The 17,020-nt window shown below is 42.3% G+C and overlaps 1 protein-coding gene across 2 annotated transcripts in view; it reads right to left on the reverse strand.

Annotated features, from left to right (window-relative positions):
• Window positions 1–17,020, reverse strand: part of pard3ba (par-3 family cell polarity regulator beta a) — a 154,983-nt gene that overhangs the window by 101,971 nt on the left and 35,992 nt on the right. For both annotated transcript variants that reach the window (XM_072363690.1, XM_072363613.1), the window contains exons 5-10: window positions 14,165–14,271; window positions 9,456–9,538; window positions 5,158–5,244; window positions 4,933–5,058; window positions 2,751–3,211; window positions 507–646 (exon numbers count right to left, since the gene is read on the reverse strand). In XM_072363690.1, coding sequence (XP_072219791.1) covers window positions 507–646; window positions 2,751–3,211; window positions 4,933–5,058; window positions 5,158–5,244; window positions 9,456–9,538; window positions 14,165–14,271 — 1,004 coding nt within the window. The remainder of the gene's footprint in view (window positions 1–506; window positions 647–2,750; window positions 3,212–4,932; window positions 5,059–5,157; window positions 5,245–9,455; window positions 9,539–14,164; window positions 14,272–17,020) is intronic.

Here is a 17,020-nt window from a genome sequence, read left to right on the forward strand (position 1 = left end):
GATGTTTGGACTGTTTGTGTTGTTTTGCATCTCTTTGGGAAAAGGAGTAAGATTCCACCAAAAACAAATGTATCTATTAACCGTCTCTTTCTCAAAATCTCACAAATATAAGCAATTCAATGTGATCTCCCTTTGATAACTAATTCAACAGCTAAAATAGTATTTCTATACTTCCATTCATCGAGCCCTCCTGCAATGGTTTGGAGCCCCCCTGGGGAGGCCAGCCTCACACTTTGAAACAAACCTCTGCATTATAGCATTCAAAATGAGCAAACTTTCACTGTTCCTGCCTTCATATTAACATGTATAAAGCTCTTGGTTCATCTAAAAAGTACTAAGGTGGAACTGCATGGAGGTGATTTCTCGAGAAAAAGCAGTGACTCATCTTAGCCTGCAGGGAGGGCACAGAGCTCCACATCTTATCAGTAAATTTGGCTTTTTTGGCTACATTTGCAACTGTTTGTTTTCTACCTCGTAGGAGATCACTTGGCTGAGGTCTGTCTTACCTCCAGGATGCGGTCTCCAGGCTGCAGGCGTCCGTCTTCGACTGCGGCACCACGCTGCAGGATATTTTTCACCAAAATTGGCCCTGGTCCATGGACAGAAGAGTCCCTGGTTACCACAGTGAAGCCCAGACCTTGTGTACCTGGGGGAACAAAGCAACCTGCGTCACAGTGTGCATTAGGGAAATTTATGCCCCCTGAAAATGAGACTTAATTATGAATTTTAAGACTTTCTAATGTCATTTTAATTAAATTTTTCCTCATCTCCCTGTTGTGTCAATTTGCTTCTTTCTTTCTTTCATTTTTTGATGCTCCCCACATACTTTTCCCCTCTTACTTCCTCTTATGTCCTGCTAAACCCTGTCTGCGGTTTTTGCATCATCCTCCACATTAACTACTATTTAAGTGCCTGTTTCCCTATGGGGGTTAGTTGCCTGGCTCAGCCTCAGAGCCACCGGGGAAAGGCTTCTCTCCTAGCCGGATTAGACAGACTCTGCCTTTAATTTCACGTGTGAGCAGGCTGAACAGTGGCTGACGAAGGGAGGTAGAGGGAGAAGATGGAAAGGAGGAAAAGAGAAGGAGACAAGCTGAAAGACATTATTCCTTTTTCTGGCTTCCATCCCTAGGGATGCGATGTGATTCCATAAAGATTTTCCTTATACTTGTGAGCCTATCCCGACTTTCTATGTGCATTAGTTTACAAATGTTTATGTGTGTTTCAAAGGCCACACACACACATATAAACTGTCAGCCCCCAGAGCCTCCACTCTCTCCCTTTTTCACGGCCCCACAAGCCCCAAGCCATGAGTGAAATGTGCCATGCTCTGTGTGAGATTGTGTGTGTGTGTGTGTGTGTGTGTGTGCAGGGAAAGCAAAGCCGGCGTAGCATACTAAAGGCGGTGAACGATGCTATCTGGTCTCCAAGCTAAGCCTCTGCCTGCCCTACATTAGCGCACCTCAACCTCGCCGCCTGTCAATCACAGAGAGAAAGAGCCTGTTGCCGAGGGAGAGGGTGTTAGAAACCCAATAATATCCTTTGCTCTGATCTTGCATCAAGTGAAAGGGATAGAGGGAGACAGGGGAGAGAGAAAAAAACAAACAAAAGAAGGATGGAGGGGAAAGGAGAAGAAATGGGAGGAATGAAAAGGAGCTAACAATGAAGCAGCGCTGAAAAGGGCTTTCAGCCGAAGCTCGTGAGTCCGGAGCTCAATTTCTTCAATCCTTTCATCAGTGTGTCTTGCCTTGGTCTTATACCTGTAGTGAGCATGTGTGTGTGGGTGTCTGTGTGCATGTCACCCAATTACAGTGAACCTTTCAATGGCCCACAACGCTACAAGTTGCTAGAATAGAGCCTATTCACAGTCATAAGAACCTATTCCCCTGCCATCGACACATTAGCACTCCACCACCGAAGGATAAGAGATAAGGTGGCTGCAAAGCCAGACTGATTCAGTTTGGGTTCAAATCTAAATGCATAACTGCCGCTTTGTATAGATATCCAGAAATCCAAAAAACAAGACATCACAATGAAAAGTTTCTTTCTACACAGAGAAAACTATACACAGCAGGCCAAAGTTTTAAATGGGCATTTGAATGAATGTCTGAAAATAGGACTACATTTAAACAGCTATTATGTAAGAAAAAGTACATTTATTAGAAGAAGGCATAGACGTACTTCAAAGGAAACTGAAATTGCAACAATCTCTGTTACTTTCAACCTCTTCTTTGAAGAACAAGAGAAAAAATCTGATTCCAAACAGCAGCGTCTGTTCTACATTTAAAAGAGCACTCCAATAATGAAATATGTTCCTTCACAAATACAGGCTTCAATGATAGACAACTCTATGTGTAAAGGATGGACACAGCCTGCTGATCTGAAAAAATTAGGCTGAGGGACAAGTGCCCCTCCTGATGTGGCAAAAAGCAGTCTGACTGTACAGATTACAAAAGAAAGAAAAATGACCCCCTCTCACCTTGATTCATTACTTAACATAATTTAACATATCATTAATTTATCATCTTGAGGATTAAAATTGAGATTTATTTCACACTGCATTACGTTTCTTTAGTAAATTGTGTTTGACAAAGCGACCCTGAGGCCATGTACAGTATCCACAGCTCTCAGCCACATCTAGCTCTTGTTGTTTTGTTTCATTTAAAAAACCATTGGGTTAGTGTTGTCCCACTTTGCAGATAGCTAATATTTTGTTATGAGTGAATGAAATACTGCATGAGAAATCAGTTTACCTTTTTTAAGGTCAATCTTTATCCTTTTGCCACCCTTCCTGCTTGTAAGGTTAGGTAGGCCAGGCAGAGAAGAACTCTTACTGGTCTGTGGGCTGTGGCTGTGGGTTCTGGGTGTTGGGGAGGAGCTTGCTGCCCTAGCTGGAGGTGTAGGAGAAACCCTTTCCAAGGAGCCTGGCCCAGACTGAGGCTGAACCCGCGGTGGATCTGGGGTCTTGGCACGCATGTCTGCTCGCCTTGCTTCTGCTTTGGCGTTCAGTTTGGAGTCTAGTTTGGGCTCTGGCTGGAGGTCAGTTAGAGCACGGGCTACCATCGGACTCCTTGTTTTTGTAGGGGAGTCTTTGCCGTCGCCGGTGAAAAGCTGACCAATCAAGCTCTTTTCATAGCGTGGCTTGTTGGCTGAGGGGAGGACCTCCAGACAAACAGTGGAGGACATCATGGCTTGTCGGAATACCTCCTGAGACCTAGGGGGGGAAAAAAGTATAATTGAATGGTTAAGTAGGTAAAATGAGCATTTCTACCTATACGTTTTACCATCTGAAAGACATGAATAAAATATGTTGACCACCCTGACTCCTCAGCCAGCAGACAGTTCTGCTTTGTGTGACTACACAAGCATTAAAGAAACCCCAAAGCTCGAGCAAAATACAGATGGAGAACACACAGAATTGGAAAGCAAAGAATGAGGAAGGTGATTGAGGCTTGTGTGCCACTAATGGAGCAGTATTTCAGTTTGGATCAAGAACTGAGCGACTCCTCCAGCTGGTGTGGGACACTGTGGTCCCCATCAGATGGAAAAACCTTGCAGCAGGCTCCCACCACAGCTTTAATAGACTACTATCAGCAAAACAGACATCACAGTGGGGCGCATGCAGTTAAATAGAACTATTCAGCTCCAGCTAGGGGAAGAGGATGGAGAATACGGAAAGAATAGGGACAGGAGTTGGTAGTGTGCATTTTGAAAAGAGGATGAAATTAGGAACAGATAATAAAAAATGCACTTCAGTAAGGGGAGATGTGGTGAGATAGGATGGGGCAGAGAATGTGAGAGAATTTCTTGTTTGATAGGAAGCAAACTGAGTGACAGGTGGGGTGTCTGTACAATAATTGTAATGGTGACAGGATAAGCAGGAGCATCCACACGAGCACGCACACACGCACACACTCAAGACGTTATATTTCGGAGCTTTTGCTTCAGCTCCTAATCACATCCCCAACTTACTGTATACACCCTAATTTCCTGGGTTATGTCAGGATAAGGATCTTATCTGAATTATATTTTTCATTGCCATCCATCTATAAACTCCCAGAGGTTATAATTGCTGCTGTCACTTGAGTTCTGTGCTTACTAACCAAAAGTTTTTTTTTCATTGAAGCAGCAGTGATAGTTTTAAAATAAAAAAGTAGATTTCATGATCAAAATGATCCCATTTCTCTTTTCTCAGGCCAAAGAAAAGCCACCTAAACTCTCTCCTAAATCTTTGGGTATTATCAATCAAAATCTAGCCTAAATCAAAAGGATTCAACATCCAGGGGCGCCTCTAACGTTCATTTTCAGGCCTAAATCTAAAAAAGCTGAACAGACGAGGCACGTGGGAAAGCATAGTCGTGCACAGCTGACTTTGTTCAGATGGCACAGCAGGCTTTATACACTTTGCATTTGTGTTGGAGTTTCTGTTTGCTCATTATATTCAAGACTTAAAGTGATCAACATATTGGAACTCTCTGTGGGTAGTCTGGTGCCACCACATGGTATATATCTTTAATCACTGATTCCCTGCCAGATTTTTCTCCATGTATGTTCCTCCCCTCTTTTGCCTTCTGTAGTTTTGGAGGAAACGTTTATAAATCTGGTTGTACATTGCCTGCAGTGAGGTGTTTTCTCTTTGTGGTTGGCACCAAACAGCTAAGCTTGTGTGTTCAACGTTGCAGCAAATTCATATTCGATTTATTTTTTGGCAATAAATACATATTTCTTAAAGTAATCTGGCAGTGATCCTCCTCGCATTTAGATGCGATTAAATCCTATTTAATGAAATCACTTTCAAAGTATTCACAGCTTTTACCTTTTGCTCAAGAAAAACAAAAACGAAGGTTAAACACTGGACTTGGTGAATTGTTTCACAGCTTGCAGACACACACCAAAACACACTCCTCCAGTTCATCCACACCACAAGCTGCTTACTGTGCGAAGGTTTTGTCCTGGAGTGGTGTGTCATTGATCTGGACGATACATTCATCTTCCTTGAAGAGATTCTCCTTCTTGGAACGACTGTTTTCCTCGATGCCTTTAATGTGGAGGCCCAGAGTTCTGGCAATACGAATTCAGAGGTAAACATGCAGATGATTAGATATGACAGATGGATCTTTATACATGTCGTAATATGAGTTATTCTGTATGTTTGCTTACCGTCCACTGAGAGAGGAGCAGTAGGGGACCACATGGATACCCAGGGGGCCCCGGTCTCCTGGGAACTCAACTGTCCTCGTCAGACTACTGTCAAGAAAATACACAGGATATCACAACGTAAACAGTATGACAGAAACAATCCAAAAAACACAGATACATTAAAACACTACCGCAGAAACACTCTCAATCTATCTATGTGCAAACTCCTCGAATCCATTTGCATTTCCCCCCCAGGCTACATAGATAGGGATACAAATTAGTTTACAGGTAGTCCTGCCAAACATAATACATGGGTGTGTGTTTGGATGTGTGTGTGTGTGTGTGTGCGTGACTGGGACTCAGGTGGCTACTTCACCTCTTATCTAGCTGCTTTCTCGACAAGCCAATCTAGCCGGTGGACAAAAGAAAAGCGTAGGAGATAAAAGGGAGACAGATAGAAGAGCAGATCGAGATGAAACAGAATGAGCTTCTCTAATAATCTCTGCAGAGTCCTGAACTGGTGCTTTTAGCAGCAGATAAACAAGGACAATACCCCGAAAGATAAACAGATGGAAGGCTGCATTTGATATCAGTTGGAGATTGGGACCAGCATTATGGGAGGCTGTGGACAATTTCTGTCTGTAAGTCTAAAAGAGCAAGTTCGATCATTCATGTCAACAATTAAGCAATATTCCATGAACATGTGTACAGCAGCTTGAAAGTCAGAGTCATTATATGAGGCTGCTGTCAATGATAATCTGATATTTGCAGGATTTTATTACAGTCTTCAAAATGATATCTTGAATATGTTATACTACAAAATTAGTCAGACAAATAGAAATTTCTGTTTTGACCAAATTTGATTTGGTCAGATCAAATATACTTGATCATTTTGGCCTCCTCTGTGTGCAGCCATACAGCTTTGTCGCAGTTATGATAAAGCTTGTTTTTCCAACAAATGAGCCAAAATTTTGAAAGTTTTTTTCAATAAATAAGGTCATTTAGCCAAATATCAGAGGCCAGCAGATTATGTTTGGTAGGATGATGTCAAAACACTGACTGAAGTGTTAAACTGTACTGTATTAGGGCCAAGTTTAAATGATGATTCTGTTTCCTGTTACTTGATTATATGGGAAAGAAGCCTGTGGGTCAGTCACAGGAAGTAAAAACCGTGACTTGAAGTATCAGTGACGCTCCTTAATTCTGCGTCGAAAATCCCTCCTAAAAGACACTCTTGTACAAAAAGAGCCAACTTCATTTATGAACCTTGATTAATTTAAGTCACAGTAATGTCCTTAGGTGAATATTAGTCTTTAATAAAGCTATACTGACGGGTTGAGTGTCCAACAAGCCCTTTGAAAGAGAGCTCATTTATCAGTAACTTCAAATGCATGTTCACTGTTATAATTCATGACTGTTATTTTGTCCTCATTCTCAGACGGAGCAGGCAAAACTATTTCTAAAGCTGTTTGATAGCTGGTTTTAATGACTTTTCCACTTACTGTAATTAAGGCTTGTTCTTCGGTTAATTAGACTAACAAACACTCAAGGGATCCTGGTGCCTATTTTTTTTCTGTAAGTAAACATTTTTTTTCTGCCTAAATGTTTTCCAATTTGAATGCCTTCCACATGAAATGTTAGCCTCGAGTAGAATGTGCACAGTACAAAGCACCTTGACTGTTAACTAACATAGTCCTGAAGCTCTGTGTGCTCCATCCCGCTTCTCATATTAGGACGGTTCAAGCTCCAACTTCAGAGGATGTCATCAATCATAAAACCATTTTCTAGGCTTAACTGTAGCTCCAATGCAAACAAGTGTCTGACATCATCACTTGCTACAGCTATCTTTGTGCTTTAACACTTTTTGGCACGACACTGAAGATTCAATTGCTCTTAAAAAGTACAATAATCAGTCTAAAGTAAAAAAAATGAAGGATCAGACTGAATTTTGTGACTTTAGACAACTGAATGAAGGAATATTACAGAAAAGAAATAAAAACTATTCTAAAAATCACTATTTGGAGACTCAGATTTACATGTCTCATTGAGCTAATGAGAAGGCCAACAGGAGTTTGTTTTGTGTTTTTTATACAGGAACTATATAAGACTAACGAGTAAAAGCAATGCCCAGAGAAGGTCCCAGAGTGAGTTAACACGGCCAGTGGCGACTATTCTTGATGATGTGGGTCCAGTGAAGAGCACAGACTAAAACAAGCGAAAATCACCAAGAAGCAGAGGTGGGGAGGGTTTAAAAGAAGACAGGTGGGCCCAGTGTGCCAGAGCATGAAATGTGAGCTGCAAAAGGGGAGTCACAGCTGTCTGTGAAAAAGGCGACAAAATTTGATGAAGTTCAGAAAGAGAGTTTTCCTCATTCTTTAATCATTGGAGAGTGACAAAAAATGGTCCAAAAGAGCAATCACAAACAGAGGCCTGGAGCGTGAAGGTGTTCTCCCCTTATGTTTTCTGCAGAGATATTACAAAGCTGCAAGGCAAACAAAAGGAAGCTGCCTGTGGCAGTTAAAAAAAGTCCAACAACAAAAACACTGTGGTTCAAGGTTTATGTGTCTTGCACACGTTCACAAGCCCAAGGACTAGCTGGGATCATTATAACACACTCCTCTGTCACTGTCGCGCTGCTCTCGTTAACCTCTGCCAGGGTCACACACATACTGTACACACACACATCCCCACACATCCAATTTGCATTCTTATTGGTACATCTATTGCATGCTCACAAACACCATCAGTCACATTTCTCTAAATTGAAAATTCAGATACACACATGCATCACATTTACATCTATTAGAGAACATAGTTACATTTAAATTACACATGTGCAAAGCCCGTGAATAGCATGTGCACAAACTCACACTAACAGTCTGAATTTACTTTAGTGATGATAAACAATCAAGCCAGAATAGGAGGCACGCACAAAACACAACACACAGGTACACAGCTACTCCTGAATGATGTAAATGCATTCGCACACTGTGAGTGATGAAAACAAACACACATGCAGCTTCAGCCCATTTACATTCGCATAAAAAACAAAGTGTGGCACAAACAAGCTCATCAGAGGGAACTGCGGCTTGTTAGCGCTGCACGCTAATATGCAGAATAGCTCAGCTCACCCATTTTAGCATCCCACTGACACAAACACAAACAAACACCGTATTCCTCTGGGGGGGGGGCTGTGAGACGAGGACAGTGGGATGGATGAAAAGAGCAATGAGGAGTGAGACAGATGGAGCTCCCACTCCTGGTTGACTTCCTCTACATCAACACAGGAAGAGCGCCTGACAAACTCGAGGCCGGGACCCCGGAAAATGTGCCCTCACTCGCTTACTGAGGTTTCCTCAACTGCCAACCATCTGTTACCATGGCAAACTATGTGTAGAAGTCATGTCGCCATTGTATCACAGTGCTGTCAAGACACCACTGTACTGTAAAACTCTGAAAAATCACCATCTGTCACTACAGCCAACTCCTTTTCCCGAGCACCTGTGATTTCCTCCAGGGTTATTTTTAAAATAACTATTTTTCAATCAGGAAATCACTCGGCTGCGGAGGATGTGCGTAAAACGGTCTGCACAGACGAGACAGGTGAAGGGCTGTGGTGGAGGGATACAATGTTGTCATGGTTACTGTGTGACTTACAGTCTAGGGATAGGTGAACGCAGAGTGATGTGGTGAAAAATAAAGGTTAAGGTCGCCATAGCGACACATGTTCATGACCACATACTGTACAATTGCACTAATGTGCACAGAAATGCCCAGACATTTCTAACAGATGAATCTAGCAAGAAAATGGGGACAGTAATGCTGCAGAAGCATCCAGGGTCTATTTAAAACTGCTGATAAGCAGCTAAATCTAAAAGACAAATTCTGTATTTTCAAGTGATTTTTGTTTGATCCTCTAAACGTCTTGCGAAGGAAATTGATAAAACTAAAGTGTATGCAAAGGTCACTGGGATCACAAGTTCCATCTAAAGAAGGACTCCTCACAAAAATCAGTAAGAGATACCCTGTTTTACGATGTTTTAGCCTTTGATTTTCTCAAAAATAACAAGCTACGGCCGACATACATAAAAGCGGTTAAGGAATTAAGCCTAAAGCTTCTCTTCAAGCCTGTAAAGAGACTATTCTAACAATAACAACAAGTGACACATGGACACACACATACAAAGACTGACACACTCCCTCACTCATGAGAGCGTTTAATCCGGTCAGGCTGTCAAACAAAGACTGGACTGCAAATCCGAGTCTCCATCACAGCGTCGTATCCAGCTATATGACGATCTATCGACCCACACACTTACCTGAAGTTAACCTGGCTCATTTTGGCTGGGGGGCTGCTTGTGTGCAGTCTGTCCAAAGCTCCTTTCAGAACGTTGTTGAGTTCCTTTAAGAAGGGAGAAAAAAGAAACACAAACAGATCAGCTGAGTCAACATCAACCTTTACACACTCACACCAAACAAGCAGTAGCTCTCAGCTAACACGAGGAGGCCCGCCGCCAATTAGCAAAACAATCCAATGCCGCCGTCAATCACCTTTGCAGATACTGATGAGAATGACTGCTGAGCAGTGAGATCCTGCAACTCCTCTCTGCCCTTCTTCCACTCTATATACTGTATATCCATCCATCTACCTCTCCCTCACTCCTCCCTCCATCCATCCATCCATTCATCCCTGCCCCGTGTCAGGCAGGGCTCTATTTTTAAGTCAACAAAATCAACAACCCCGGGGCAAACGAATGAAAAGGAGGACGGAGAGAGAAATGTGGAAAGAGCGCAAGACAGCGATGGCGTCAAACTGTTGCGAGACGACACAACACAACCGAGGGGTGGGACGGAGAAACTGCCCCAAATCACTAAAGACAAGAAGGGTGCAATTAGGTCCTTCTGCCTTGTCACTTTCATTGTGTCACCAGTACTAATGACTAACAAGCTCCCGCCCACCAGCCAACTCCTTAGCAACCCCCCACCACGCCCAACCCCTCGGCAAACTCTCTCTGCCAAACAATAAGTGTCATGGTTTGTAACTCACACACACATGCATACATTAACTGTAAATGTTACCGCCACATATCATCTCTACAGTGCTGCAAAATTACAAATAAGACATATTTATGAACACACAAGCATACGCTGACTGCACAAATGGTGACCCACTTTTCTGGGCAGTGTCAGATTACCCCACAATAGAGTTCATATGTGCATGTGGGGGGGGTGGGGGGGCAGAGACACGAGCTGAAGGCTCTGTTGTCGCTGTGCATCTTCCTCCAACGCCATGAGCAAAAGCACATGAAAGTGACTTCTGCCCCTGCAGCTCAGACACTCACAGAATAAGGCAGTGACACCAAGACTTGGGGAACACAAGGTTTGGCGGGCGTGTCGGTGAACGCATGTCCCCAAAAAACACTGAAGCCGTACCGTGAAACTGAACAGCAGCAAAACACATATCATGTACTATAAGATACCCGCTTGTCTACAAAGTGCATGTTTTATGTACGATACAACATGTAAGCATGTGCAGACACACACTCAAAGAAAACCATGAACCTGTCTGAAATGGAAGCTTTAACATCACAGGATTACGCCTTAATGCCCAGCACGAGTCTGATCTCTAACTGAGAGCAATCTGATTTATTTAGATGAATAAACAGCAGCTTCAATCCTCAGAATCCCTGCCGTGCTCAGCCAATCAGCTCACCTCTTACTGCTTGCCCCTAAAAACACTAAAGAAACACTAGAATAATCAAGCACTCAAAGTATGACATAAAGTGAAACTTAGACTAAGTGTATGGATGGATGGTGAGATCCTGTGATATGCAGCTTTAACACACAAACCTTAAACCTTTTTCATTACCAGCTGCGTTTGGTAAGCTTCATTCGATTCACTACTATCGGTAATAACATTGATTCGGTACAACTCATATTTCTACAGTATTTGACTGATTGTAGTTAGACGTTTTTCAACTGAAAACACGAATGAGGATGACAAATAAGACGTCTGCTCTGTTACTGAGTTATACACAGCCATCCCTGTTTTTGAGTGTTGGGTATGTACAAGTGACACGGAGGTGTGCCGACATGAGATGAGATGTTTGCGACTTTGTGAGTATGTGTGAAATTTGTCGTCAGACAGGTGAGTAATGAGGTGTGTGTTTCTTTGTGTATTTCCTGAGTGCAACAGTCATCTGCAACATATCTGCCATTTGAGAAATAATATGCATCTGTACATAAACAGCAGAATCTCAGCGTGGGTGGACACACCACTGCTCCCAGACCCCCCATCATATACATCACATCAACTGGCTGTCATGCTCACACACTTTCACATATGTTGGAAAACAGTCGCACACATATGTCGGCAATCCTGAAGGGACACACAGGCATACATAACTTCCAGGTGCTAGCATGAGGAAAACACACAAGAGAATTTAGTTTAGCTGGACAGGGTTACGGCTCGACACTGCACAGCTTAGAAAAGCCTCAGCACTGCACACAGTGAAGCATACTAAGGTCAAACTTTCTGCAGTGTTATTACACCTGAAAGTATTGAAAAACAGCCACAATGTGGGAGGAAAAAGAAAAAAGGAGAGTGGGAGAGGTGAGAGGAGCAAGAGAGAAGCATTCAGCATCTCCTGCAGCACGCTGGTAAAGTTAAAGGCCTATTTATTGGGCTCGAATGTGGCAGCAAGTCTAAGTCCATTAAAGGACCAACTGTGTGCTTAGCACTCTTCAGCCCTTTGCCAGTTTCATTAGCTCCTCTGCAAGGCAGACTATGTGCTGAAAGAAGAGAGCCAACCTTGGCCTTCACCACAGAAGGCAGTGAAATCAATTAAAGGGGCAGGACGCATATTCATCACTGTATCAGCCCGAAGTACACTTTATCTAGCTTTCAATACCTCCTTCAAGATGAAATAGATAAAAGTGTGCGTGTATGTAATTTGTAAGTGTGTGTTTATTTGAGTGAGTGTGGAGACGGGGAGTTGGGATTTACCGAAGACTGGCACAGTGGAGGAGCGATGAAGTGATAGTGTATTGATCTGAGGAGTCCATCAGGTCCATGACTCAATAAGCCCATGAGCTGTGACGGCCTCTAAGCCTTTCAAGCATACACGCTCGCACAAGTGCACACAAACTAAGACTCTTTGTTCTCATATTTAGATCACACAGTCGGCTTCCCAAATTTTGATTGCACTGTACAGAGTACAGTTTACTTTTGCTGTGAACAAACAATTACTTTAAGATTGATTGCTGATGTTTAGGTTTCTAATCTCACGAAAGATTAAACGGTTCACGAGTGGATGAGCAGGCGTTAAGGTTTTCGGTTCCTTGCTCAGAAGTACAAATGTATTTGTATTGTATTGTATTTTCACAGGGTCAGTTATTGAAAACAAAACTTTTTCTGATATCATCCAGTTCAGTTGGATCAGAAAGGTAAAGTTCTAACAACAGACAGCACAGAAATACTAAACCTAAAGGATGACACGCTAAGGTACACTGTGATAAGTCAAAATTGACTAATGATGCTAACCTATGTGTACTAATACCATCCTTCCATTTAAACGGTAGTAGTTCTAATTAGGTATAGTTAAAAATTGATGACAAGTGTCAACTCTCCTCTGTGTCTCTGCTTTTGTAAAGTGGCTTGCAGGGATGTAATGACTTGCTGACATGCTGACGTTTACCAGGGCTGTTTCTATCCAGTTATCTTTGACATTAATGGTTTCATTAATCTATCAAAGCAGCTTAATTCTGTCATTCAGTAGGCGGTCACTTTTATGAGGATGCTCCTCTAGGCTTTATTTAGTAACATGCACCACAATGATGAAAAGAACCGCAGCACTAGTCTGATAGATGCTTTCTCGCATGATTGGTGTTATGCATGAATTGTTCTAAAATGTTGTTGACATGAAACTTAACATTAGCCCAAATAAGCAAATTGCAAACCAGTTAACTCAGTATTTACAAAAGCAAAATGGAGAGAGGTTTTCGGGAACTCATTTCAACAGGGCACACTGTGATTACTCCTATGACTATAACTATGGACTGTGTTTATTCAAGGTTATGTGGTCAGTCGTGCGAGTGAACCGACCGCCACTTCAGACCTGCTTCACGTCAGGCATTTCCACCCCCCTAAATGTGATTAAACTCACCCCAAATAAGCATGAAAACTTTGAAAAGGGCTTGCGCAAACCTCCACTTTTTTAAGTGTCAAACGTTGGTAACAGCTCTCAGGAGTTAAGATTGTGTTGTTTTTATTTTAAATAAACTAACCCTACTGACAGATTTTGTCTATGTTTAATAAGGCTACCGTGGCCTGAAGTTGCTGCTCATTTACCAGGCAGAGACGTTGATTTTGTAAACAGTTATATGGATATTTCAAATCATATATAAGGAGTCTTTTCACTCTGATCCGGCTGCACTGTTTGAAGTACATGAAGTCCCAGTGTTTTTTGGACAGGCAATATGGACTCTGTCATTGTGTTTACTTGCCGCCCGCTGATGCCTGTGTTCTGCTTAGTCACCGCTGAGCTGAACACAGCGGGAGCAAACAACAGGACTCCTTTTCTTCACTCCCTCCCTCTACCTGAGTTTCTCTCACACACTTACTAAGTGTGACCTCATACTGCCTCCATCCTGCCCATCACACATGTACAATCACCCACGGAGGGACAAGAAAAGGCAGCAAACAAAGGCCTCCTTAATGGCGGCCTGTTTCAGAAAGAAGGAGAGCACTTGAAAAGCCGACCCTTTTAAAGTGCAGCCTGGAGCGCAGAGCTGGACCACAAGAGGAACACTCACTGGCCTCCCTGTTTGTTTTGTGGAAATGGCACACAAAGAGGAAACTAGAAATGCAATATGTCCACCTCTCTTATAATTTATTTTCTTTTTGCTCCCCATGAGCAACTACTTTGAACTGAAGGGGTTGAAGCAATGGAAAGTGAACATTTTGTCCACATTTTCCTGAGGCTATTTTATAAATTTTATTTCATTTTTTAATCACTGCGATACTCACTGGTTCAGGAGACCCATGACTTTGGTCAACAGGTGGAGGTGTGCGTGTCGTCTCATGGGGTGGGGCCAGCGCAGAGTCACTGCTGCTTCTCACCATCAGGGGAGTATCTAAGATGAGAAAGACAAGTGTTAGAGACAAAGGCTGCCAGTCAATCTATTTTTTTTGTCTTCAATATTCCTCACTGTTGATAAGAATAGATTCAATCCAAACCCAGAGGGAAAGATGGGAAGGAGGGGGGGGAGCAAAGGCATTAAAAAACAATGGAAACAGTGTTGCCTTTTGTCAACTTCACACAAAGCAATTGGCCAGAGTCTTTTTTTAAAATGAGCATCAGGAAAGCTTGGAGGGTAAGACAGACCCTGAGGCGCTCAGGAAGAATCAGACAAAAACAATGAAAACAAAGAAATCAGGGCATATTTTGGTACCTGACAATTAAATTTGGGAAATGGAAAGTTATTTGATAAAAATCAATCTGTACGGTAGGGAAAAAAGTAAACCCTGCAGTAAACACAGCAGCACAACACATTTTCCAACATTTATCTAAGGATGGCTCCACCCTGGGAGAAAGACAAACAACTCCCCCATTATTCAGCTACACCCCAACCACAAAACTTCCCACAGTGTACACCAACATATGACCAGCTGCTCCCTCCACGCCCCCAAATGTACACATTCACATGTGCACCCTCACCACAACCCTTCCCCACAGCCAACCAGTGCTGGGAAAGGAAGAGCGAACATGAGCAGGTCTGAATCCACAACAAAACCATTCAAAAGAATCTAATTTGAGCCTTTGCGCCTCGCTCTTAACGTGCACCCCAAAGGGAGAAGGAGGGGTGTTTCCAAATTCAGCGCAACGGGGGAGAAAATAAAGATGGGCGAGAGAAAAAGGCAAAGTGTGGGATAAACAAAAAGCTAAGAAAAGAACCAAGAGATAGTGACGGAGGGAAAGGAGGGTGAAACCCAGAAAATTGAGACACAGAAAGAGAAAGCAAACAAAATTCTCGTCTTTTCCTGTAATCAATCTCTCTTTGGAGGGTCAGCGGCAGGGTCCTGGTCTGACGTGGTCAGAATAAAGAGAGCAGGGGGATAAAACAAGTGGGTGAGGAGGAACTAGCAGGGGTCACTGTGTGTGTGCGTGTGGTTAGTGATTAAAGACAGATGAAAAACGATCATTCCAAACTTTCCTGACACATACAAATAGCCTCTCTGCCTCAAACAAGCTAAATCCTGTGTTCAGTCAAATCAGTTTTGGGTTCAGGTTTGTCTCAACATTTTTACTATCCGTCATAAACTTTCAGGTATTCTCTGGTAGACGAGGTGCCAATCCCACCTGCCATGTGTCACACACTCTTTCCACATCTTCTTACAGTCAGTATCAGACCATATAACACTGAGTCACTGTCATTCAAACGTAAATAAACGCATAAACGTAAATCAATACAATAAAGCCAATGCAAATAAGCCTCAAAATATAGTCTGCTTATAATTAGGACACACGCTTCCCTGAGTTGTTGCTCTCATAGTCCAAACGGCTTCTTGTCTTGGCTTCATTTAGGAAATAAACAACATGTAGCCTAATTTGATTTTGGAATGTTAGACAGAAGCTCCATAGAAAACTGCATGATTTGCAATAATGACATGGCCTTTGATTTAACACAGAAACATCCAGAAACAAACTGTATCTCTTTGAGCTGGCATCAAAAGGCATCAGAGAACTCAAATATCACATGGTGATCTTTATTTTTCTGTTTTATTATCTGATAAATCTAAACTAGGTCAAGCCATTTGCAGACATCATATTAAGAAAGCTCCTTGGTGAAGTTGCTGACTGAACAAAGTGAATTTTAGAATTTTATATGCAAAAACAAATTTTGATAGAAGTTGATGCTGCCTCAGATATAAATCTGTCTGAGGTGAACAGATGTCTGAGCAAGATAAAAAAAAATATTTCAGACACAGCGGGAGAGTGCTGGCTGCTGTGGTGTGTCGGGATGTTTTCAGACCTCAAAGTCTGAAACATTGTTTAGATTTTTGTTAAATCTTTCACATCTGATCCGGTTTAGCTTTTCGTTTCACACTGAAACTGTTATCATGTACATTCAGACAATCAAAACAATCTGAACCACGCTGCACATATTCATGCGAAAATGGTTTGTTTTCTTTTTTGCTCGGTTTAACAATCGGTAAGTCGCTGCAGATTAATCTGAAAGGCCAAAAAGTTCAGACTGACCGATGAGGCCCGAAAGCCGTCCAACTTAGAGCTGGAATCAATACCAATGCTGTCTGGGTGAATAATGTAAGTTCAAACTGATTACATCGCTGCACAAAGAGTTGTCTAAATATTATTTTCAAACTTTATGGGTAAATTCTTCCACCTTTTTAATCATTTCAGGCACACGTTGTATTAGAGAGACGATTCCCACAGGCCAATGAAAGCACTCGCGTGTGCTCTTGGGAAGGGTCTTAAGTTTAGAAAAGCCTTGTATCAAAAGAAGTGAAACCTAATGAAGGTTTTTGGCTCTCCCTCCTGTATCCACCCATCTGATGGAATCATGCACAGTAAATGCAGATACAAACAGATGCGCAGGAACACACACACACATAATCTGACAGTAAGACACACTTGCAAATTTGTTCTGAGCCAGATGTCTTGGGGTCAGGTTGAGAAATATTTCCACTGTATGGGAAAAAAGTTAACACCTATTCCTTCAAAGTAATAAGTATTATATATATATATATATATATATATATATATATATATGCCAAAATCCCTCTACAGCTACAAGGACAGCTGGGCTCGTAGCATGTTTAACTGCTGCATCCAGTTAGATGTTTCAGACACTGAATGAGGAC

This window comes from Leuresthes tenuis, unplaced genomic scaffold, assembly GCF_036924035.1.
Source record: "Leuresthes tenuis unplaced genomic scaffold, fLeuTen1.0.hap1 SCAF_1, whole genome shotgun sequence".
NCBI lineage: Eukaryota > Metazoa > Chordata > Actinopteri > Atheriniformes > Atherinopsidae > Leuresthes > Leuresthes tenuis.